This window comes from Balaenoptera acutorostrata, chromosome 12 (assembly GCF_949987535.1).
Source record: "Balaenoptera acutorostrata chromosome 12, mBalAcu1.1, whole genome shotgun sequence".
In the NCBI taxonomy this organism is placed as follows: Eukaryota; Metazoa; Chordata; class Mammalia; order Artiodactyla; family Balaenopteridae; genus Balaenoptera; species Balaenoptera acutorostrata.
The window spans coordinates 92,515,565-92,538,995 of record NC_080075.1 but is presented as its reverse complement, the minus strand read 5'-3'; the positions used below and the strand labels follow the sequence as shown (position 1 = coordinate 92,538,995).

Sequence of the window (23,431 nt, the reverse complement as noted above, 5' to 3'; positions counted from 1 at the left end):
CTCTGCAACAAGAGAAGCCACCGCAATGAGAAGCCCGCGCACCGCAACGAAGAGTGGCCCCCGCTCGCTGCAACTAGAGAAAGCCCGCGTGCAGCAACAAAGACCCAATGCAGCCAAAAATAAATAAATAAAATAAATTTATTTTAAAAAATAAAATAAAATGACTCGGTTTATAAAGCATACATATATAAATGTGAAAAAATAAGTAAACATAAAATATCAAAAAAAAAAAAGAAAAAAAATGGGGGGACGAGCCCACCTCAGGCTAGATCCACCAGTGAATGAGCTTCATGTTTTGAGTTGTGAGGACTGAGGGTCTGTAGCCAACCTTCGCTTTGCCTTGACCTCTGGGGCCCGCCGGACCCGTGCACGGGAGACGCCCACCGCCCCGGACAGGCGTCCCAGCGCGAGTCCGTGCAGAGCCTGTGCGCCTTTGGTCGGCGCCGAATGTGTGCAGGGTGAGCTCTTGGTCCTCTCACATGGGAACGGGCAGCTGCTGTGACGGAGACTGGGGGGCCGGCCCCTCTGAGGGGCCCGAAGGTGCAGCGCGAGGGGTGCCGGCTGGGGGTGCGGGAGCACGCGCTGGGCCTGAACTGCAGAAGGACTGGCGGAGGCAGCCAGGGCACGGAGGCGGGGCCGGGCTGGAGGAGGCGGGGCCGGCCGTGCGGAGCCCAGCAGACCCCGGAGCGACCCTCAGAGTCTGTGCTGAGCACACAGGATGCCGCCAATGCGGGGTTGGACCCGGGCCTCTCGGGGAGTCGGTGCAGCCAGCGGGGTGGAGGGCGGGCGGCCGTCCGCAGGGAGACAGCAGAGGCCTGGAGCCCGAAGGCTGCTCCAGACACGGGCCCACGAGGCGCCGCGCTCACTCCTCCCCACCCACCGGAGGGAGCCCAGCTGGGCTGCTGAGCGGCTCACGACCTGATGGACCGTGTTTTAGGAGGCGTGGGGCTGGGCGCAGGGTCAGCCGCGACCTCTGCGCAGCTGCCGGGGCCCCAGCGGACGAGCCTGGGGTGCAGCCGGAGGGAACCCAGGAGCAAGAGGCCTCACGACAGGAGGACAGGGAGCGGGCAGCCCCGCAGGGGCCACAGGCGGAAGGCCCACCTGGCCCTGCTCTCCTCCGCCCCACCCCAGGGCCCAGCGCCTGCAGTCCCCGTGTCCCCTCAGCCCCCTGGCGGACACACGTCCAGGCCGAGCCCGCTGCCCGTTTGCCCATCCCGGTCCACGTGCCTTGATCTGGTCTCTGCCCACGTTCTTGTCATTCTTTTGTTTTTCTTGTTTTTTCCTTTATTTTGGCCCTTTTGCTTCTCTTCCCCCTTTCCTGGAATCTTCTCATCGTTTTCTGTGCCGTGTGTTCCCCCTCCGGCCGCAGAGGCAAGGAGGGGCCCGGGGTCGGGGGAGGGCGGGGGAGGGCCCCGGCCCTGCCCGAACCTCCGCTGGGAAGTTGTTCTTCTGCGGCAGTGAAAGCTGCTCTGCTAGAGTCCGCCTTAGGGCCGTCCTGCCCCTCGGCGGCAGCCCCCCAAGAGCCCACCAAGCACTTAACGGCAGCCCTTCTCCCCCACCCCAGCTTTTCCACCTCCAGACGACATGGCTCTTGCCTCGTGTCACAGACTGGGGCCTGCCCTCGGCGCACCCGTGGCCCCGGCTGGGCTGCCGCAGCTCCCCGCCAAGCAGGAGGATGGACTCCGCCCTCGTTCACGTGATGCCCCCTCCCCTTCCCCAGGCCCCCAGCCCTCCAAGGGCAGCTAACTCCCGGGCAGCACACGCCACGAAGGGCTGGTGGAAAAGTTTAGGTCCAGAAGCACACTGTTCTGACCCCTGGCACAGCCCTGGGGTCTCCGTGCAGCCAGGGCCTGGCTTGGTAGGTGCCCGGGGGAAACGGATCACTAACCATGCCCCTGCTTCGTGCAGCCGGACAGGTGACAGGGAGCACGACCTCTCAGGGTGACATCAACCGTACCAAGCGCTGACCCTGCCGTGACAGCCCGCAGGCGGCAGGTAATGGTGCTGCACAGCCGGGCAGGGGGACCAGGCACCTCCTCCCCGACTCCAGGCAGAGGTCCACATCACCAGCCCGGTTCACCTGCAAGGAGGCTTAAACGTAACAAAGAATCAACAAGACTGCCCTCCAGCCCTGCCCTCCTGCCCGCTCCATGGAAGGACGCCCAGAGGCCTAGCTTGGAAAACAATCTGGGCACCGCGTGGGCGCTGGAAATAAAACATGCGTGTCCGTCCCAAGCTCCTGACTTATCCCCCCAGCCCACGTTTCCCCTTTGGTAATCACAAGTTTGTTTTCGACATCTGTAAGTCTGTTTCTGTTTTGTAAATATAAGATAGATAACCAACAAGGACCTACTGTACAGCACAGGGAACTCTGCTCAATATTCTGGAATAACCTATATGAGAAAAGAATCTGAAAAAGAATAAATATATGTATATGTATAATTGAATCACTTTGCTGTACACCTGAAACTAACACAACATTGTAAATCAATTATACTCCAATAAAATTAAAAAAGGATAAGACACATTTGACTAAATGCAATAAATTTTTGTACAGTAAAAAGACAAAACGAAAAAATTAAATTTATTTGATAAATAAATCCAAATGTGTACATTAAAAATAAAAATAAAAAATGCAAACGTTCTCTCTGCATCGTCACATCTACCACACCCTTCTGTCAGGTCCCGGCCACGAAGGCCATCAAGCTGCACGCGGTGAAGGAGGGGAGCCCACGAGATCCACGTGGACCGGGAGGCGACCAGGAACCAGGGCTGCCCCAGGCCCCAGCAGAGCGCCATCAGGCCCGTCCACTCCCGGCTGAATCCCTGCACCCAGAGACGGCTCTGCTTACCTCACAAAGACGTGAGCAAGGCAGACCGTGTCACGTACTTGACAGTGTGCACATTTTACAACACGACTGTTACCTGCACCGACTCATAGGGGACCTACTGGATGATGTGATGGCCGTGGGTGTGAGAGCAGCAGCCCTGGGTCTGGGGCTCGGTCCCCTGGTGCCACCGCTTCCCGCAGCCCGATCTCTCTCCCCTCTCGTCCTGCAAACGACCAGCGTTTAAACACACAGCTGTCCCCCTTCTCGAAGCGGACAGCAGCCCTGCGGGCCCCTACCTGCTGCGGGACTGTTCGGAGGCTGCCGACACGTCTGCCCGGCTTGTTCCTCCCCATTCTCTCTTGAACCCTCTCCGCCTGCTTCCCGTGAGAGTTGCTGTGTCAGGTTCCCCAGTGACCCCCATGCTGCCAGGCCAATGGGCTCTCAGCCCACCTGACGCCCCACAGCGGCACTGACAGAGCAGATGGGCTCCCCAGCTTCCAGAACACCCCCCACACCGGGCCCTCCCAGCTCCCGGCGGCCTCTTCCCTCCCCTAGGCTGGACCCCCTGCGCCCGACCTCACGCCGGGGCTCGGCCTCTGGTCTTCTCTCCAGGGACGCCGCTGGCCCAGAGCTCCGCATGCCCGTCTGCACCAGGAACGCAGACTCCCACCTCCGCTCGCCCAGTCTGGACCCTACCCCACCCGTCTCATGTCTCCAAGCATCTGGTTGGCTGGGCCACTTGACCACTTCACAGGCATCTCAAACTCAACAGCCCAAACCCGGCTGTTCATCTTCCCGTCCCACCCCCCCGCCTCCTCCTCTGGTCCTTCCTGTCTCGGCCACCGTCCTAGTCGCTCAGACCAACCCCCTGGGCCCTCCCTGGTTCCTCTCTCGGCCTCACACCTACTCTAATCTGTCAGTAAATTCGACGGCTCCATCTGCAAATCTATCCAGAAACCAACCACCTGCCGGCATCTCTGCACCAGCCCAGCCAGCGTCACCGGCATGTCTGTACCCGATGCTGGCTCTCTCGCTGCTCTGCGCCTGCGTCTCCACAGCGATACATTAAATTATGTTCCAGGGCGTTCCGGTCCCTGATAAGATGGAGGAGGCTCTCCGAAAATGCAGCCACACACGGACCGGACTTATGAACAGCTCTCTCCTGTCATTTTAGGAAAACAGAGGCTTGTTCTCTGGCATCCCAGCCTGCCGGGCGATTTTTGTGCGGGCAAGTGGGACAGTCTGCAGAAGCCTCGGACGGGGGGAGGGACACCTCCTCTCCGACTGCCCGAAGGCTGTGTCCCGGGAGGGGCCCTGCTCCCTCTCTCTCTTCTCCCACCGCTGGCCAGGCGGCTCTGGCATGGAGACGGTGCAGCAGAACAGGGGGAACAAAGACGCAGTCTGATGTGTAAAAAGGAAAGCACCAGAAAGATCTCAAGAGAGGGAGGAGCTCGTGAAAGCACCCCATCAAGTTGTTCAGGAACTCCTCAGTGATAGACACACAGCTTAGCAGAACAGGATGGTCCAGAAATAGCCCTGCACAAATAGGGCCAACTGACTTTTGACAAAGGAGTGAAAGCAATTCAATGCAGGAACTACGGTCTTTAACAAATGGTGCTGGAATACTTGGATATCAATAAGAAAAAAAAAAAAACCCACAACCAAAACCTCACACCTTATTTAAAAAACTCAAAATAGATCACAGCTCCAAATATAAACTGTGAAAATACAACTTTTAGAAGAAACATTGGAGAAAACCTTCCTAACGTTGGATTTGATTCCAATATTTCAATCTATAAAAAAAAAAAGTTGGGTAAGTGGGACTTCAACGAAACTCAAAACTTTTGCTCTGCAGAGACACTGTTAAAAGGATGAAAAGAGAAGATAAAAACTGGGAGAAAATATTTGCAAATTACAAAGCTGGCCAAGGACTTCTATCTAAAATATGTAAAGAACGTTCTAAATCTATTGGACTTAAACACAATAATTAACAATCGATGTACCTTTAAAAACGGGCTCCACCAAAGAGGACACACGGGTAGATGGTGAGTTAAGTGCGTGGAAAGCCGTTCCGCATCATTGCAGGGAAGCACAAATGACAGCACCCCATGCCCGTGGGCGGCTGAGAAAGCTGAGCGCCCACCTGCCCCTCGGAATGAAAACCGCGCGGCCCCTCGGGAAGCAGTGCAGCCGTTTCCTCCCATAGAACGCAGCGCTCACTCTCATCAGCACTGACCCTGAGGCAGGGGCTGCAAACCTTTTTGAAAGGGTTGGACAGCAAAGATTTTAGGCGCTGAGGTCGCCTGGCCACTGCTGCACGTGTGCCGAAGCACATGAGTAAGGGCGGTGCTGTGTGCCAATAAAACTTTATTGACAAAAACAGGTGGTGGCAGGGATTTGGCCCCCGTGACCTCAGGCTATAGTTTGCCAACGCCTGCCCTGGAAAATGAAAACTTCTGTTTACACAAACACCCATACACAAAGATTTACAGCAGCCGCCAGGGCTTCCAGCCGGACTGCAGACCCCACGTGAGCCCAGAGCTCTGCCTCGGTCGCTGCGGAGCTGGAGCATCTAGCACGGCGCCTGGCACACAGGAGGCGCTCTACAAACACCTGTTTGTTGAGGACTTTCATTAGAGCTGTTTTGCAGTCCTTACAAACGCAGGTCTTCCCTGGAAGCAGAAATGCTGAAGGGCCTTAAACACCACCACCCCCTGCCTGCCCCTCCACCATAGCCCCGTCTGTCCTCCGCTCACCCACGGCCTCCACTCTGCCCACAAACTCTTAGCCCTGAAAAGAAGAAACAAAACCCAGATGCACCTCTCTGGGCTCACAGTGCAGCTAGAAACCACCACACAGACACTCCGGGGACGACAGATGGCTTCAGCGCTTAGAACGAGTCCATTCTTAGGCTGAAGTCCGTTGTGAAAAAGGACTACGCCTGACAGCCATCTCGGTACAGACGTGACATGTGGGCAGGTGAGGCCACGCCCAGAACAGACCCCTGGACCCACGGGAGGAGGAAGAGGCGAGAGTCCCACGCTCGGAGTTTCAGGATCACCTGACAACGTGGGGTTTCAACGGGTAAGCGTGCTGGGTGACCCGGGAACACACGCGTGACCTCCAGGTGACGAGGATGCCAGCGGCGTAGAGGAGCAGGACCCAGTGGGGCACCATGCCCGGGGACGGGGCCCAGGGCCGGCAGGACCCAGTGGGGCACCACGCCCGGGGACGGGGCCCAGGGCCGGTAGGAAACCCCTGGTCACTGACAGCGCCGGGGCTCCCCCAGGCCACGGCCCGAGCGCGGGCAGGTCAGGCCCAGGACGAAGCACGGGAGGCCCGTCTGCCTTTTTTCTGGGCCAGGACGGAGAAAATGAACAGAGACCGGGTGATGGGGCCATACCGGGGGCAGAGCTCCTGGAGAAAGAGCTGGAGCCCGTGCGGCGTGGCCCTGCTCCTTTTATTTCATTTTCAATCTTGAGAGAAAGACGAGCCAACATTATGGAAACAAATCGCAGTGAGACTCCCGACACCCCTAAAAGCGAGAGGGGAAGCAGGCAGTGACCAGGCAGAGGCCAGCCTGCGGGTCCCCAGCGCAGTCTGGGGACGGGGTTGCTGCTTCCGTCAAGGGGAGGCGTCAGGTGTCAGTGGTCGGCCAGCAGGCGCTCCGTCATTATTCACGGGTGCTCGCGTCAGGGGAGAGCGATGCTGGTTCTCCCAGACGGGGCTCCGCCTGGAAAGCCAACGCCCGCCACACGGCTGCCCGCGGCGGGGAACCTGCCCAAGGACGGCCTGGCGGGTCAGAGCAGTATGTGGTACTTCAGCGCCCGGGGCACCCTGTTGATGACCAGCCTCCCGTCGTAGCTCAGGGAGGCGAAGAGCCAGGGGTCGGCGGAGGACCAGTCCACGGCGTACACACTGTCCTCGTGCTCCTCGTAGGTGGCGATGACGCTGTCCTGCGGAGGCTCCTGGCTCCTGCAAGGCAGCAGAGACACACGTGCGTGAGCGAGGCGGGCGCCCGGCCCGGCGGTGGCAGCAGGCCTGGTCTCTCACCTGCGCGATGGGCGGTTCCCAGGAGCCGAGGGGGCCGACAGGGGCGCCCCCGCAGGAGCCCAGCACCGTCCTGTCCCCAGCCGTGGGCCCCCGGGGCTCGTGGGGAGACCCCTACCGCCTGACGCCTCCCTCCTCGGCTCTGGAGCAGGATGTGCTCGGGCTCGGGGGACAGTGGCTGGGGAACGCTCACGGGGCTAGGTGGACAGCGGCCAAAGCTCCTGTGACGTCTGCCAGAGGGACCTGGGCACCGGTCAGCACAGCCCCTGGGGCGGGCGTGGGGAGCCCTGCTCAGGACGAGGGTGAGGAGCTGGAAGGCCGGCAGTTCTGGCCCGGGCTGTGACATCTCCCGGCACCCCGTTCAAACAGGAGTCACTCGCCCCTTCCCTGGGACGCCTGTCCGGGCGGTGCTCACGCGCACGGCCCTGTGTGGGCGCTCGCGGAGCCAGGCCGCCCGCCTGGGCCTCCGAGACCACAGGCCTGCCATGCGCCGGGCTGCTTCTCCATCCAGCAGGGCCTCCTCGGCACTCTTCTCCCCATTTCGTGACTCTCTCTACCGGAGGAGCTCTCAGCAATCTGGGACTCTTCCCAGGAGACACCCCGCCCCACGTGCCCCCTGGCTCGGACCCTCACGCATCCCACGGCCCGACCCTCCCAGGAAGCCAACCTGCGGTGGCCAGCGAGCAGCTGGGTACAAACACCGCGCACGAGTCCTCAGGGGACTCCCATTCTCCTGAACTCACTGAGACATGGGGACCCACCCCAGGAGCAGGCCTGCGGGAAACCGTGGGGGCACCTCGCGCCAGTGCCGTTGCCCGGCACGCCTGCCGGCCACACGCGCCTTCCCTCCTAGTGAGCTTCTCTGAAGCCGCCCGCGTGCAGGCAGGACCCCTGGATTAACACACGGGGCCAACGAAGGGGCCACCAGCTCTGTCCCCTGTACAGACGAGGCTCGGACGCCTGCGTGGCCGTGAGAAGCGAGGACAGTAGAAAACACCCAAGCCCTGCACGTGGCAGGTCGCCGGACTGAAGCCGCTGCAACTGTATCTAAATACCGCGTTTGAACAGAAAAATGATTGCGTCAAGAGAGACAGCCGGTAGACTGTCACCAGCCAGCTTCTCACACAGGAAATCTAGGCTCAACTCAGGTGGGCAGAGGAAGAAATCAGACAGCAGAACAGCGTGAAGAGTCTCCGAGCAGAACGACAAACCCCTCTCGTATTTTATGGCTCAGACCACTCGGCTCGACAGGGTTTTATCCCAGGACCTCCCCCCCGAACCCGGAGGCGGGAGACTCGACTCCACGGTAGTGTCTGAGTCGCAGCAGGAAGCAGCCTCCACACACGGAGGTGCATCTGCTCCAGGAACAAGACGTGTCTCCTTTACACCCACACTGCTGACAAAGGACACGGGCTCACCCCGCCCCCGCTGCCCTGGACCAGGCCGCCCTGTGCGAGCCCCGAAGCCCAGGACCCCACAAGTCTCGAGGCGCGACCCCACTGTGAAGAGAGAGCCCCCGAGCAGAGCAGTTAGGATTGGAGAGAGTGTGGAAAATACTCAGCCGAGCCGGTGAGGCTGTGGGAACAGGCAGTGAGGTTTCCCGCACGGCGCCCAGCGTCTCGGGGGAAGCAGTGCGGGGGGGCCGGGCCGGGTCTGGGCCCGAGGTCCCCGCCTTGACACCTGCCAGCGATGGTGGCCAGTCCACGACCCGATCCAGGACGGCACGGCGAGGAGGGACGCCCGCCACTGCCTCTCCCACAGGGTGTCACGAGGGCCGGCGGAGGTCACTTCTCACTCCCCAGGGCTGCAGACGGGCCACGGTCCTTACAACCTTACGTGTGACGCTCAGTAAGAATGTGGACAGACACGTGTTTTAGAGGCCACAGCGGACGGCGCAGCTGCCCTTCCCGACTCCACGGCCCGCAGCCCGCACCTGCCGGGTGCACACGCCCGACACCAGCCCCAGGGACCGAGCCGCGCCCACGCACCGAGGGCCGCCCGCACCAGGAGCGCTTACTTCTCCTCCGGACGGCGCTCCTCCTGGTCACTCAGGTCGTCGTCGTCCACCAGGTGGCCGAAGGGCTCGGAGGAGATGGACACCATGTTGGAAAGGATGACCCTGCTGTCACTGCTGCCCGTGAGGACCAGCTGGTCGTGGGAGTGGTTGTAGCGGACGCTCCACACCCTGCGGGGACAGGCAGGCCGGGTCCCAGCCGCTCGTCTGTCCCTGGACGGCCTCCAGCAGGGGCAGGCTCGTGGCACGGCTCTGACACCCTAGAAATCCCGACTAACGGAGACCAAATGGTAGCACAGACCCCGGGGTGAGGTTTACCGCTCAGGAGCCGCACAGGCTTTCCAGAATTCTACAGGCAAAGACTGCCCAAGAGGCAAAATACGGACTAGAGAGAACCTGTGACATAGGTCAAACCCCAGGGCAGCCTCCCAAGGGCTGCCCTCTGGTCGGGTCACTAGGCCCAGCTTCCTTCTGACCCACAGGCCCAGGAGCTTGCTGAGCTGGGCCGCCCGCCAGCGGACCCAGGGGACAGCGGAGAGCCGGACTGCCGCTTGGGGCCAGGGGACGGAGCTTCTCCCCGGACCGCAAGAATTACAGCCACTCACTGAAGCTGTCCAAACCATACTCCAGCATTCAGGTGGTAAGTACACACACACACACAGATATGCACATGCACACAAGTACACACACACACAAGCATACACACCCATACGAATGCACAAAGAAGCGTACATACACACACCAGTACACACGAACATGCACACATACACAAGCACATGCATGGAGACAAACACGCAAGCACACACACACATACATACAAGCACACACAAGCATGTACACACAACATGCTTTATTTGAATGAAAACTGGCTCATACTACGCACGATTTTCTGTGACTTGATCTCTCTCACTTAGCAAAGAGTAGCCAGCACATGGTATGTACATAATAACAAGGTCTCCGGGAGAATGGCCAGTCCTGGGCACTCTGCATGTCCCTACACACAGCCCTCTGAGAGCAGCGTCCCCGCTGCAATGACGCCACTGGACGGACTTAACCAATCCCCTGCTGCCAGGCACTGGGCAGTTCCCAGCCTCCCTGCACCGTGCACAGGGCCACGTGAACATCTGTGCACGTTCACGTTTGCCTAGTTGAACCGGCACTATTTCAAGAGAAAACAGAATCTAGTGTTTTTCTTCTTTTCCTATGTTTACGAATCACAAACATTCAGATTTGGAATTAGTGTTTCTTTAGGAAAAATAAAACGGGGTTGATTGAATGATTCACAGCAGCACAAACTAAGCTGGTTTGTGCCTTTCCAAACGGTGAAGTAATGAGCAAAATACATTGCCTAAGCCCCTCCCCCAAGCGGCCCGCCAGGAACGCACCAATGGGAGTGCTCCTCCAGCGTCTTGATGGGCTCGGTGACGTTGCGGGTGTCCCAGAACTTCACCCTGCAGTCGTCCCCGCAGCTGGCCAGGTAGTACTGCTTGTTGGGGTTGAAATCCAGGTCCCGCACCAGCTGGCCGTGTGCACTCTCAATGCAGTAGATTTGGCTGTGCAGGGGCGGAGGGGGGTGGGCACAGGTAAGAGGTGGGACATGGGAAGCCAGCGACTGCCCCCTGCACCTTCTCCCGGCCCCCCATCCAGCGCAGGCTCCAGGCGGGGCGCTCCTGTGCGCAGGCCACGCCTGCGACCCTGCAGAAGGGTGGCTGGTCGGCAGCTCTCAACGGTGTGACCTGGAATCTTGAGGGTGAGAGCGATCCGGAGGGATGAGACTGCCACAGAGAAGCAGAGACAGACTCCGGACAGAAAGGCTGACCAACGTCTGGAAGGACGCAGCGAGACAGGAGAAGGAAAAGGGAGGGGGGTGGAAAGTGGAATACAGCGCTGGTGGTGTCGGGAGACAGAGACAAGGAAGGAAAAGGTGGGAAAGCTATAGAAACACCGAAGGAAACAGTGCTCGTCACGGCTGGGCCTGTGCCTCACCCTCGCACACAACCCGGGTGCCGACACGGGGCGGGGGCGGGCGCGGGGGCCGAATCAGCCACACCGCTGTTCAGAGCTCACGCGTGCCCGTACATGTGCGTACTTGCACGTGTGTACACAATGCACAAGCATGCACACACCGGCCATACACACATGCACACGCATGGGTACCTGTGCCCACACATGCACGTGTGTGCACCAGTGTGCACAGAGGTGCGGGCACACATGCACGCACAGACCTAACTGAAGCCCCACCATCCACCTCCAGGCTGCTCCTTGCAGGGTGTGGAATCAGAATATTCCATCTCCTACAGCGACCCCCTCTGATACCACAAACGCAAACCAGAGGTGCAGGTCACCTGAGGCAGGACAGTGGCTTCAGACGAAGAGCTTGTGTCCCAGCAGGATGGACAGGGGCCCCCGCCAGGCCCACAGTCGGCCCCGCGAGACACCCCGTCCACTCTGCCCTCTCCACTTCCTCCCTCGGCTGTGACTTCACCTCTCCTGCAAACACCGGACCTCGTGCTCTGCACGTCTCCCATTGGGACTGCTCCCGTAACCAGCTCCCTCGCCCGGCACCGAGGTCTCCACAGTCCCATCTCACGCCAGATGACCTCAGTCCTTTTCATCTTTTCTCCCATGTTGGGTTTTCTGGCCCCAAACCACTTTTAAATGTTGAACCAGTTTTTACATCCTGAACCTTCCCAGTAGCCTAATATTTTTTCCTAAAATAAGATACCGAAACCTTAAGATCTTCCGAGTGAAACAGAGAAATGAATAAAATTAAGCCCGGCGAGGTCCTAGGGAGGTGGGGGGAGTCACACAGGCACAGAGTATCGACTCAGGCTTTCCTGGGGCTCTGGGGGCGGTGATCTGAATACAAAAGCACAGTACGTTCCAGAAGCAGCACTGAAAGCACCAACACCCAGGCTGTTTGCAGAAGAGACACAACTCCCAGGAGAAGAGCCTGCGGGTCGCCTGCTGCCCATCCCCCCAGGGACGGCGGGCAAGGGGGCAGCAGAGCGCTGCCTCCCAGGGCCCCTCCTGCCCCCTGGCTTTGGGGTCTGTAATGTCAGTCTTCAAGGTTCTCGTCTAGATACCAAAATCTTCACATCCTTCAAAGAACAATGAAAACGGGAAAAGATAGCCACAGGCCCTGGAGGAATGGATTCCAGTCCCACATCCAAGCCCACAGCTTTCAGCTTCTGATAGGAAACCCAACAAACCTCCCCCCCACCCCAGCACCCGGCGCGCGCGCATGCGCGCGCGCGCGCACACACACACACACACACACACACACACACACACACACACACACACGTCAAATACTGATTACCCCCTGCGCTTTCAGAGGGGCCGTGGACCTAGATTTAAAGCTGGGCCCCCGCCCTCGAAGGGAACATGAGCTATTTCACGACATCCGTCTTTGCAGCTTAGTGATAAATTACGGCGTGCTGAGGGGATAAACTGTATCTTAAAAAAGACTGCAGGGCCCTGTTGCCATGACAACAGTGTGCACACCGCCACTCCTTCGCCGTCAACGCCACACCTGGCACAGAAAAGCAGCTCTCCTGTGTCCCATTAGAAGCGCTAGCTGTGTGTATAATGACTTAAATGACAAACTATGATTACTCCATGGGTGTGCATCTTGAAGGTGCAGAGATGGTCAAGCTCCACATGCTTAACCAGGGGACGGCAGCCCTCACCTTGTGGTCGCCGACCGTGGAGACCGAGAGGCTGCGGTCACCACCTCAGGCCTGAGCTGCTACAAAAGCCTGACCTTGATCTCCACCGGAGACCACCGCTGCCGCCAAAGGGCACCCACAGGAACGAGACCACCGGGGCGGGGCGCAGACCCACAGCACGGGTGCACTCAGGATGGGGCGTAGAAAGAGGACGAGGCGTACGACTTCCCACAATACCGAGGCCAACACAGACAAGCCACGTGGCCTCAGCACTGGAGCCCTGGTGGATGGGCGTGGGGGGGCAGGGAGGGGAGGGGCCTTCAGGGCGTGGCCCGGGCCCGGGCCGTCACTGACCTCATGGTCCGCGTGTCCCACCCTCGGACAGCCGTGTCGTTCGCCGTGGCCACCTGGGTGCAGTTGTGATGCGGGCTCCAGCGCCCCGTTGTGAACTTCAGCTGTCCCTTCCCTTCCAGGGACGCCGAACTGGCCAGCTGCAAATTGGGTGATGTTTTCAAAGGAAGAAGAAAACACAAGTAATTTGAACTCTATTCAGAGCATTTAAGAGGATATCTTGTACAGGCTATCGTTGAAGATAATTACTGAAAATAATTAGGAAGCTCTGTCTTTGTTTCCTTCCCTTAGAAGGCAAGAATGCTTGAACCTTATTTGGAAAAAAAAAATATAAAACTGAACGCAGCAAAAAATAGAAGGCACGTTAATAGAGCCTCTATTAGACAGGACTGGCCAGTGTGGGATTAGGGAGAATCTGCTCGAACCTGAAGACAACACACGCAGCAGCTCCAACATCTGGCTTCCTCCAACAACAAGGACGAGGCCAGCCGGTCTGCACGGCCCGCCCCAGGTGGAGAAGGACAAATGGCTGCAACCCACCCGGACGCGTGCTCAGACGCGTGCCCTCCCCTCCCTGCCACGAGGATCTCGGCGTCTGTTACTCGGGGGTTAATTAAACCCCAACAGGTAACAGACGGCGGAGACCCTCGAGACCACCAGGACAGTTGAGGCCGGGCCCTGGTGTGAGCCTGGGAGAAGGGCCCCCTCCGCCCCCGACCCCACTGCCCCACCGGCCCTCCCACTTGCCACCTGCGATCTTACGCACAAAGGCCTATCACGCGGTGGCGTCTGAAGGTAGGAGGGCTCCGGGCTCGTCTGTGGTCCTCAGGTCACTCGACCCTCTGTGATTCACTTCACTTTACCCTGAACACCAGTCTCGCCCTGCGGACCCTCTGAGAGGGACCCGGGCACGGCCGTGGCTCAGGCCACCTGGGCAGAACCGGGCCTGAGCTAGCCTGGTGGAGAGGGCCACGTCTGGGACCCAAACCCAGGGCCGTCCCAACGCCTCCCCTCCAGGCCAGCACCCTCACGGCCACCCACGGAGCGCCCACGCCCAACACCCCACGAGCGGGCCCCACGGGGGACTCCACTGACCCTCAGACTCACCCCCAACCTCCCGGAGGACGTGGACCGGCTCAGCCGGGTGGGGAGCCCGCCGGGAGGGGTCAGCACGGGCCGAGGGGCTGGGGGCGGCGGAGGGGCTGCTCCTCTGATGACAGGCAGGGGCCCCACCCCTCTTCCCCTGCATCAGGGGCCACGGCTTCTCCTTCTCTCGTCATCTGAGCAGCAGAGGCAAGTCAGCCCAGGAGCAGGGGTGCCGTCGCCTTCGGGGGCACGTGGGGGGCACAGGGCGTGGACAGGTCACAGGGAGGAGGCCCGGCCCCCAGGCAGGACGCAGAGGGGACCACACGGCGCGGCCACTGCAAAGCCACGGAGGAGAAAGGGACGGTGGCAGGAGCCTCACGACGCAGGACCTGGACTCTCAACCACAAGGGATGGCCCGTGAGAGCCAGTGTGGGCAGAGGGCATCTCGGCCCTGCCCGCAGCAGTGACAGGCACAGCCTCCCGAGGAGGGGCGGCGGCACAGAGCCCCATACCCTGAAATGGGCCTAAAGCGAGCATCAGACACACAGGGGGAGCTTTTCCACACTGGGCTTTAGCTTTTCCAGCTGTGGCTGGACGTTTAACATCCACATTGACAGCACCAACCGAGAAACAGTTTTATGGCCTCTCCTTTAGGAAAAAAAAAAAACTAGCCAAAAGAAACATGTACAGGTGCCATTTCAGTTTTCTGAAGACTAGTTTAGTAAGATCAACAATCAGGTACATAAAACGGTTGAGTATACAACTCAGCCATAAAAGAGCGAAATTCTGCCTTTTGCAGCAACGTGGATGGTCTTGGGGGGTATCATGCAGACAGAGAAAGACAAATACTACATGATATCACTTATATGTGGAATCTAAAAAATACAGCAAACGAGTGACTATAACAAAAAAGAAGCAGACTCATGGGTATAGAGAACAAACTAGGGGTTACCAGTGGGGAGAGGGAAGGGGAGCGACAATATAGGGGTAGGGGATTAAGAGGTACAGACTATTATGTATAAAACTAAGCTACAAGGATGTAGTGTACAACACAGGGAATACAGCCAATATTTTATAATAACTATAAATGGAGTATAACCTTTAAAAATTGTGAATCACTATATTGTAAACCAGCTATACTTAAATAAAAAAAGGTTCAGTATATTTTCTAACTAATCAACATTCAGTGTTCTAATTAATTTTCTATCAAACACGTGGATTCATTATCAAACTCTTCAGAAGCATAAACACATAAGGTCCTATCATCAGAAGACAGGCGCTATAAACCCAGCAGAGTGAATTCTTGAAGAGGCTGGTGTGAGAAGCACCATAAAGTGTGCCAAGTGGGGAAGATCCGTAACAGTGCGCGAAGCACCCAGGTCGAATCCTAACAAACGACGCCGCCAGCAAAGCTCTCTGCACTTGCTCTCCTCTGACTCCATCAGGGCTCCAGCAGAAGTTAAACCAGCAAAACTTAACAAGCACTGTCTGCTTCCAGAACCCACACTGAGGAAGAGTTCCTTCCGCGAGGAAGCCAGGCCCTGGGTCCAACCGCATCCTGCCACAAACACGCCCGTGAGCTCGGGAGCAGGTCCTCCCGGTAGAGCCCTCGGATGAGACCCCAGCCCCACCGACACCTGGCCTGCGGCCTCACCAGAGACTCGAGGTTGCAGACTCCTGACTGTCCCCGCAGAAACCACGTGATGGCCGCGGCAGGCAGCGGGAAGCGCTAGCTGGGTGGTCATTTGTTAGGAAGCACAGATAACTGATAAGGTGTTAACCTGAGGGAGTCTCCGAATAAACTCAGCAGCTGAGAGACGGCCCCTGCCCAGCCCCCTACTTCACAGAGAGGGTAGGTGCCTCGCCCTGGGCCACACAGCCGTGGTGCAGAACAGGACCAGCTCCGGTTCCAGCTCCACTGCACACCCTAGTGCAGGAAACACCAGGGCAACGAAACGCCATGCCCACAGGTGCCGAGAAGTCTGCAAGGTAGATTTTAATGAAAACCTGGAAGAGATCTCACCATCCATTTTTAAGGTGCTACTCAGGGCAGCCAGCATGGTGCAAGTTGTAAGGTTAATCAATCACTTTTTCTGGTTTCCTGGTGACAGAGAGACAGAACTCAGCAAGAACTGCAGAGGGTGCGATGCACACGGTACTCCGCTTCCCAGCATTAAAGAGAAATATTCAGTGCTTCCCAGTCCAGAAGGAATGATTAAAGCCTCCCCAGATCCTCTCTGAAGGAGTAACCGGTGCAGGACAAGAGCGAGAGAAGGCGCCTTCTATGAACAAAATGCTGTGACTGGAAGCTTCAGAGCAGTTCAAGGGAGGCAGGAGGTTTCCAAAGACCAAAGCTGCACCCGCTGCCACCAAGCCCCACGGCGCCGACAGGGGACCAGACCTGGGGAGGGGCAGGCCAAGAGGACGCGGGACCGAGCACGTGCTCCTCAGCACCGAGGGTGATGCAGGACCACAGGGGACAGCGAGTGCCACCGCACCCACTCTGGAAGGAGAGCCTCGGCAAAGCAACAGCAGGGCTGCAGCTTTTCGAGCGTAGGAGACATAAAGTGTCCACACGGGCAAGTCCACCGCGTGCCCCGGCCCAAGCTGCCGGGAGACAGCAGCTTGTCACACAGCAGACGCCACCACCACCGGAGCCTCTCTTCCCGTCAGACCCCGCAGAGCCCCCGGGGACTGAGACGGCCCTGAGCCAGGGCTGACGGGATTGCTCCCCTTGCCAAAGACGGGTTTAGACCTGGACACACAGTCGTGCCTGAAAAGGGGACAGAGGGACTTCCAGGAAAGGCTTTCCTTACAAACCAAGGGAGACGTGGGAAGGAAGTCTGCTTTCTCCTTGTGGATGTGGTGGGAATCTGGATGTGATGCCTGGAACCGCTGCAGTCACCTTGCAGTCATGACGGGGACAGCAGTGACACGTGGACATGGCAGAGCAGAAACATGCAGAGTATCTGGGTCCTCTGCTGTTGAGACACTGAATTAACCAACCCCATAGGGGCTTTGTTTCCATGTTTCTTGTTACAGCAGATGATTAAACCTCCTCTTTATCTAAGTCACTTCTTATGTCCTGCAGCCAAATGCATTCTAACCGACACACCCGACACACCCGCGATGCCCGATGCTCAGTTGTAATCCACTTGTGGAGACCTCGTATTCTAGCCGCTTAATCCGTCCACGCATCCATGCATCCCTCCATCAGGCCTGTATCAACCGCTCCCAGCACACCAGGCACCATGGGGGATGCTGTCCTCACATAATGTTACTGTTAAACTGCCCTACTCTACAGATGTGGACGCTGGGGCTTGGACGGCCAAGCAACTCGCCCAAGGTCACACTGTGAGTGGGACTTGACTCAACTGTCAGTGTTTCTCCCGTGTCCACGTGTCCCCAGTCCCCCACGTCCCCTTAGCCGCTGGCCCACACCTGCACCAGCCTATTCCAGGAAAACCTGAACATCTGAATTAAAGGCTCATCTGCACACTACAGCCCCTGTAACTGGTGGCAAACTACAAAAAAGCAGAGACAATATCTCCGTATTTGTCACACCCCAGGATGTGTGGCCACGGCAGGCATTCAACCCCAATGTCAGTGACAAGCACGTCAGCCCTCCCAGCTCAGCAGCTGCTTTTTCTCACACACTCTTAGTTTCTAAATGTACATTTACTCTTTCTTATAGAAAGAAGTCTTTTGCGAGCTCAGGAAACACTTCCTAGCTAAACACCTCCGTTCAGCCCATTCTGCATCTAATGATTTTTTCCAAGATCCACCTGGAAGATTAAAAACTACTCATTGTCTCCAATATTTACAAAACCAAAAGGCATATGCAGCTATTAAGCTATGATATTAAGACATGTTACTAAATCCATGTTTTCTTAGAGGTCATGGCTTCTTTTTTTTAAACAAATATCCTAAAACATAAATTCAAATGACTGCTGTCTGAGAGTTGTGGCTCTAAAGGTATTATTATGGTAACAATGCAGACACCGCTCAAAATATTTTGGAATACGTTTTTACGAGTCGCACAAGAAAACCAGTTTTCTGTCCATGAACAGAGGAATGGATAAAGAAGTTGTGGTATATATACACACACAATGGAATATTACTCAGCCATTAAGAAAGAACAAAATGATGCCATTTGCAGCAACATGGATGGACCTAGATGTTATACTGAGAAGTAAGTCAGACACAGAAAGACAAATATCATATGATATCACTTATATGTGGAATCTAAAAAAAAAGGGTACAAATGAACTTATTTACAAAACAGAAGTAGAGTCACGGATGTAGAAAACAAACTTATGATTACCAGGGGATAAGGCAGGGGAGGGATAAATTGGGAGATTGGGACTGACAAATACATGCTACTATATACCAAATTTGTATGGAAACACAAAAGACCCCAAAGAGCCAAAGCAATCTTGAGAAAGAAAAATGGAGCTGGAGGAATCAGGCTCCCTGACTTCAGACCATACTACAAAGCTACAGTAATCAAGACAGTATGGTACTGGCACAAAAACAGAAATATAGATCAATGATACAGGATAGAAAACCCAGAGATAAACCCACGCACCTATGGTCGCCTAATCTATGACAAAGGAGGCAAGAATATACAATGGAGAAAAGACAGTCTCTTCAATAAGTGGTGCTGGGAAAACTGAACAGCTACATGTAAAAGAATGAAATTAGAATACTCCCTAACACCATACACAGAAATAAACTCAAAATGGATTAAAGACCTAAATGTAAGGCCAGACATTATAAAACTCCTAGAGAAAAACATAGGAAGAACACTCTTTGACATAAATCACAGCAACATCTTTTTTGACCCACCTCCTAGAGTAATGAAAATAAAAACAAAAATGAACAAATGGGACCTAATGAAACTAAGAGCTTTTGCACAGCAAAGAAAACCATAAACAAGACAAAAAGACAACCCTCAGAATGGTAGAAAATATTTGCAAATGAAGCAACTGATAAGGGATTAATCTCCAAAATATACAAACAGCTCATGCTCTCAATATCAAAAAAACAAACAACCCAATCCAAAAATGGGCAGAAAATCTAAATAGACATTTCTCCAAAGAAGACATACAGATGGCCAAGAAGCACATGAAAAGCTGCTCAACATCACTAATCATTAGAGAAATGCAAATCAAAACTACAATGAGGTATCACCTCACACCGGTCAGAATGGCCATCATCAAAAAATCTACAAACAGTAAATGCTGGAGAGGGTGTGGAGAAAGGGAACCCTCTTGCACTGTTAGTGGGAATGTAAATTGATACAGCCACTATGGAGAACAGTATGGAGGTGCCTTAAAAAACTAAGAAAAAAAGAAAAAGAAAACTAAGAATAGAACTACCATATGACCCAGCAATCCCACTACTGAGCATACACCCTGAGAAAACCATAATTCAAAAAGAGTCATGTACCCCAATGTTCACTGCAGCACTATTTACAATAGCCAGGACATGGAAAGAACCTAAGTGTCCATCAACGGATGAATGGATAAAGAAGATGTGGTACATACATACAATGGAATATTACGCAACCATAAAAAGGAACAAAATTGGGTCATCTGTAGAGATGTGGATGGACCTAGAGGCTGTCATACAGAGTGAAGTAAGTCAGAAAGAGAAAAACTAGTATCATATATTAATGCATGTATGTGGAATCTAGAAAAATGGTAGAGATGAACCTATCTGCAGGGCAAGAATAGACACAGACGTAGAAAACAGACATGTGGACACGGAGGGGGGAAGGGGAGGGTGGGACAAATTGGGAGATTAGGATTGACATACATACACTACCATGTGTAAAACAGATAGCTAGTGGGAACCTGCTGTATATCACAGGGAGCTCAGCTCGGTGCTCTGTGATAACCTACATGGGCGGGATGGGAGGGGAGGGAGGTTCAAGAGGGAGGGGATATATGTATACATATAGCTGATTCACTTCGTTGTACAGCAGAAACTAACACAACACTGTAAAGCAACTATACCCCAATAAAAAAAAAAGATAACTAGTAAGTACCTACTGTGTAGCACAGGGAACTCTACTCAATACTCTGTAATGGCCTATATGGAAGAAGAATCTAAAAAAATTTTTAAAGAAGTAGATATATGTATATAGCTGATTCACTTTGCTGTACACCTGAAACTAACACAACATTGTAAATCAACTATACTCCAGTAAAAATGAAAAAAAGAAAAAAGAAAGAAAACCAGTTTTCAGAGAGTTTGAACATGGTTTCCACTAACTAGCTTTACATTATAAAGCTTGCTTAATTAACTATCTCATTTACTAGATTTTGCTCCAAATTACTTTTGACTGTTTCCCAAAATCTAATCCACGCTCACAGGACAAAATGCTGCTGCCCACCCAAGACATGCAGATTCCAAGCGCAAGCTCTGCAGGAGGGTCGGCTGGGCACGTGTGCACGAGAGGCCCTCAGTACACGCCTCTGTGGGACGACGGGGCAGAGCGGGCCTGAACTGCAGACCCACATCTGTCAGCCAGGCCACCTTCAGAAAGTCCCTTGCTTCCTGAGCCTCACTCTTCTCACCTGTGAAGCGAGGGGTCAGATTACACGATCCAAGGTCTGTGCCTCTCTTTAAAGGAGCTACTTTAAAATGAGTGAGCAAGGGCGGGCTGTTGCAGCCTCAGTGGGTCCTGGCTACGCCTGCACAGTGGGTCCAGGGAGCCCCCGTGGCCCGTCAGCCCCCAGCCAGCGATGTCCCCCAGTCGCCTGGGGCAGCAGGACTTTCCTCTCTCGTCAGAGGCAAGAGCTGTCACGCCCTCGGGCATCACAGACATCGTGGGGAGGGAAGTGAGGAGCCCAGAGGAGGGCTGTGACCTTCAAATTCCCTTCAGGGACGTCTGCGGCTGGGAGGGCGGGGGGGGGGGGGGGGGGGGCGGGGGGCGGGCGGCGGATGCACTTTTCTTTATAGCTCCCACCAAGTGCAGCAAAAACCTGGGACTTTATACACAGAACAAACACAGGTGGGGAACAGGCTGACCAGGGAGGGTCCTGGGGCACGAGGAACACACAGTGTTGAGGGTCTGTGTCTTCTCTCCCGCATGGGCCCCAACCCAGAAACACCTCTGGGGACAGACCCCCAAAGCTCCAGGAACGCTGCTCCCTGCAGCCCAGGGGCCAGGAAGGGCAGCTCCGAGAGACAGGGAACTTCTCGACAACTGCTCTGCTCCAGACAGACACCCCACCCAGGACAGCGAAGGCCCCCGAGACTCTGTCCTCGCCTGAGCCCCCAGAGAGGGTACAGCCATTGTCTACCAACACCGATTCATGATGGACCATGGCTGAAATGTAAAATGCAAACTGTAAAACCCTTAGGGAAAACACAGGAGAAAACCTTCAAGATCCAAGGCTGTTCACAGAGTCCTCAGACCTGACACCCAAGGCACAATCTGTAAAACTCACACACTGAACTTTATCAAAATGAAGAAGCTTGCAGACAATGGATTATCTCTCAGCGCTAAAAACACACGAACTGTCAGGCCATGAAAAGCCACAGAGGAACCTTACATGCAATGACTAGAGAAAGAAGCCGGCCTGTAAAAGCTACACCCTGTATGACCCCAGCTCTAGGACACTCTTCAAGAGGCAGAACTGCAGGCGCAGTAAAAATATCAGTGGTTGCCACAGGCTTAGAGGGAGGGAGGGCTAGCGGAGCAGAGGATTTTTAGGGCAGTGAAGACACCCTGTATGAATCTGTAATGGTGGATACGTGTCAGCACACGTGTCCAAATCCGCAGACGCACGGCCACAGGTCAGCGTGGGCTCGTCACTGTGGTGACTGCCCCGTCTGCCGGGGGCTGTGCAGGGAGGGATGGGGAATCCCTGCACTTTCCCCTCAGATTTGCTGTGAACCTAAAACTGCTCTAAAAGATAAAGTCTGTTGAAAAGAGAAAAACCTCAGCCCTGCAAATAAGAAGGGAGGCGACACCAGGACCTGCTTCCCCAGCGGGACCAGGGGCTTGAGTGACAGAAACGCACCCTCATCTAGGGCTGCTGTCCAGACCCCTGCTGTCTGGGGGGCGGGAGCGAGGCCCTGGTCCTGGGGCGTCCGCAGGATGGGCGTGTCCCGCGGAGGCAGAGAACGAGCCCCCAGGCGGGGCCACGCGGCCTTGGCTGTGCTGCAGGCACCCAGCCTGCCGGGACCGCGCCGCAGGGTCTGACCGGGGGCCCGCTGAGCAAGCCTCCCTCCTCTCTGTGGCCACACTCGGAGCCCAGGAAGCCGGGGGAGGTAGGGCCACGGGCGAGGAAGCGGGGAGCCCGGGCCGCACCACAGGCCCGCCCCGCCCCTGCCCTGGTCCCGAGGGGCTCAGCCTGCGCCCCGTGCTCTATCCCCGGACAGCAAGCACGCTCTGTGCTCCGGGCTCAGCGGGCACGGCTGCATGGAATGACTCTCCGGTCACCGCCTGCTGCCGCATCTGCCGGTGCTCGGGCCTCCTATGGTACGCTGTAAACCTTGGACTAGAAATTCCTGAAAACACACTGTGTCCTTGAAACCCGTTCTCTCCCTTCAAAGAAGTGCTCCTGTGGGCAACTGCCCCCAGGCCTGCACCTTGAGTGTGTGACACCGGGCCCCCTTCCTCCTGCTCTGCCGTCCCTGCACCTCAGGAGAAGCTGCTTCTTTCCACAGCCAGTGAAAGGAGCTAGAACCCAGAGATGCACGCACACAGACCCAAACAGGGAGGCTCTGCCTTGGCCTTCATCGGGGTCCAGGACCCATGGAACCTCTGCCCTAGGCCTCCCCTGGGCTCCACTAACGATTATAAATGGCAGAGAGCCTCCAATTTAATTGCAAAAGGTAATGATGCAGTGAGCATAAGATTAGATTCACCGCAGAAGGCAATATCCTCAGACAATAAGAAAAAAAATTGAGGAGCCGGGTATGAAGATGGTCGAAATCGATAGGAAGGTTTCAGTATTAAATACTCCACCCGAGGGTCGCAAAGTGGTATCGACAGAACTGCTGACAGCAGATAAAAATGGGGGAGAGAAAACGAAATTGGTCTCTGCAGAAAATAAGGTACAGATTAATCACCCCACCATAAAATCATTTTGAGATGACTGAGGGTCTGAAGAAATGTTCACGCTTTGATGACAGGACGGGGCCCGCAAAGTCGGGGCCCCGGGAGCCACCGAATCCTAACGCCAGCGGCTCCTCTTGGTGCCTCCTGCTGGGCGGCGGCAGCCGCTCAGCAGCTCCAAGCATCCTCTGGACCAGGCCCAGGCTCCCCGCCCCGAGCCTGCCTCGAGCCCCGGCACTTCCATAGGAAAGCACTGTCCCTTTCTGTCCTCAAGTGCGCTCTGGAGGAACACCCCACCGAGAGGTAGGCTGGAGTTAGGGGACTGGAGGGGCCCCTGGACTCTGGCCCAGAC

At 55.9% G+C, this 23,431-nt stretch overlaps 1 protein-coding gene across 5 annotated transcripts in view; it reads right to left on the bottom strand.

Annotated features, from left to right (window-relative positions):
- Positions 1 to 6,220: 6,220 nt before the first annotated feature.
- Positions 6,221 to 23,431, bottom strand: part of EIPR1 (EARP complex and GARP complex interacting protein 1) — an 88,405-nt gene continuing 71,194 nt past the window's right edge. For all 5 annotated transcript variants that reach the window (XM_007195691.3, XM_057558417.1, XM_028162240.2 and 2 more), the window contains 4 exons: positions 12,921 to 13,057; positions 10,281 to 10,448; positions 8,899 to 9,066; positions 6,221 to 6,806 (listed from right to left, as the gene is read on the bottom strand). In XM_007195691.3, coding sequence (XP_007195753.1) covers positions 6,632 to 6,806; positions 8,899 to 9,066; positions 10,281 to 10,448; positions 12,921 to 13,057 — 648 coding nt within the window. In that variant the 3' untranslated portion in view covers positions 6,221 to 6,631. The remainder of the gene's footprint in view (positions 6,807 to 8,898; positions 9,067 to 10,280; positions 10,449 to 12,920; positions 13,058 to 23,431) is intronic.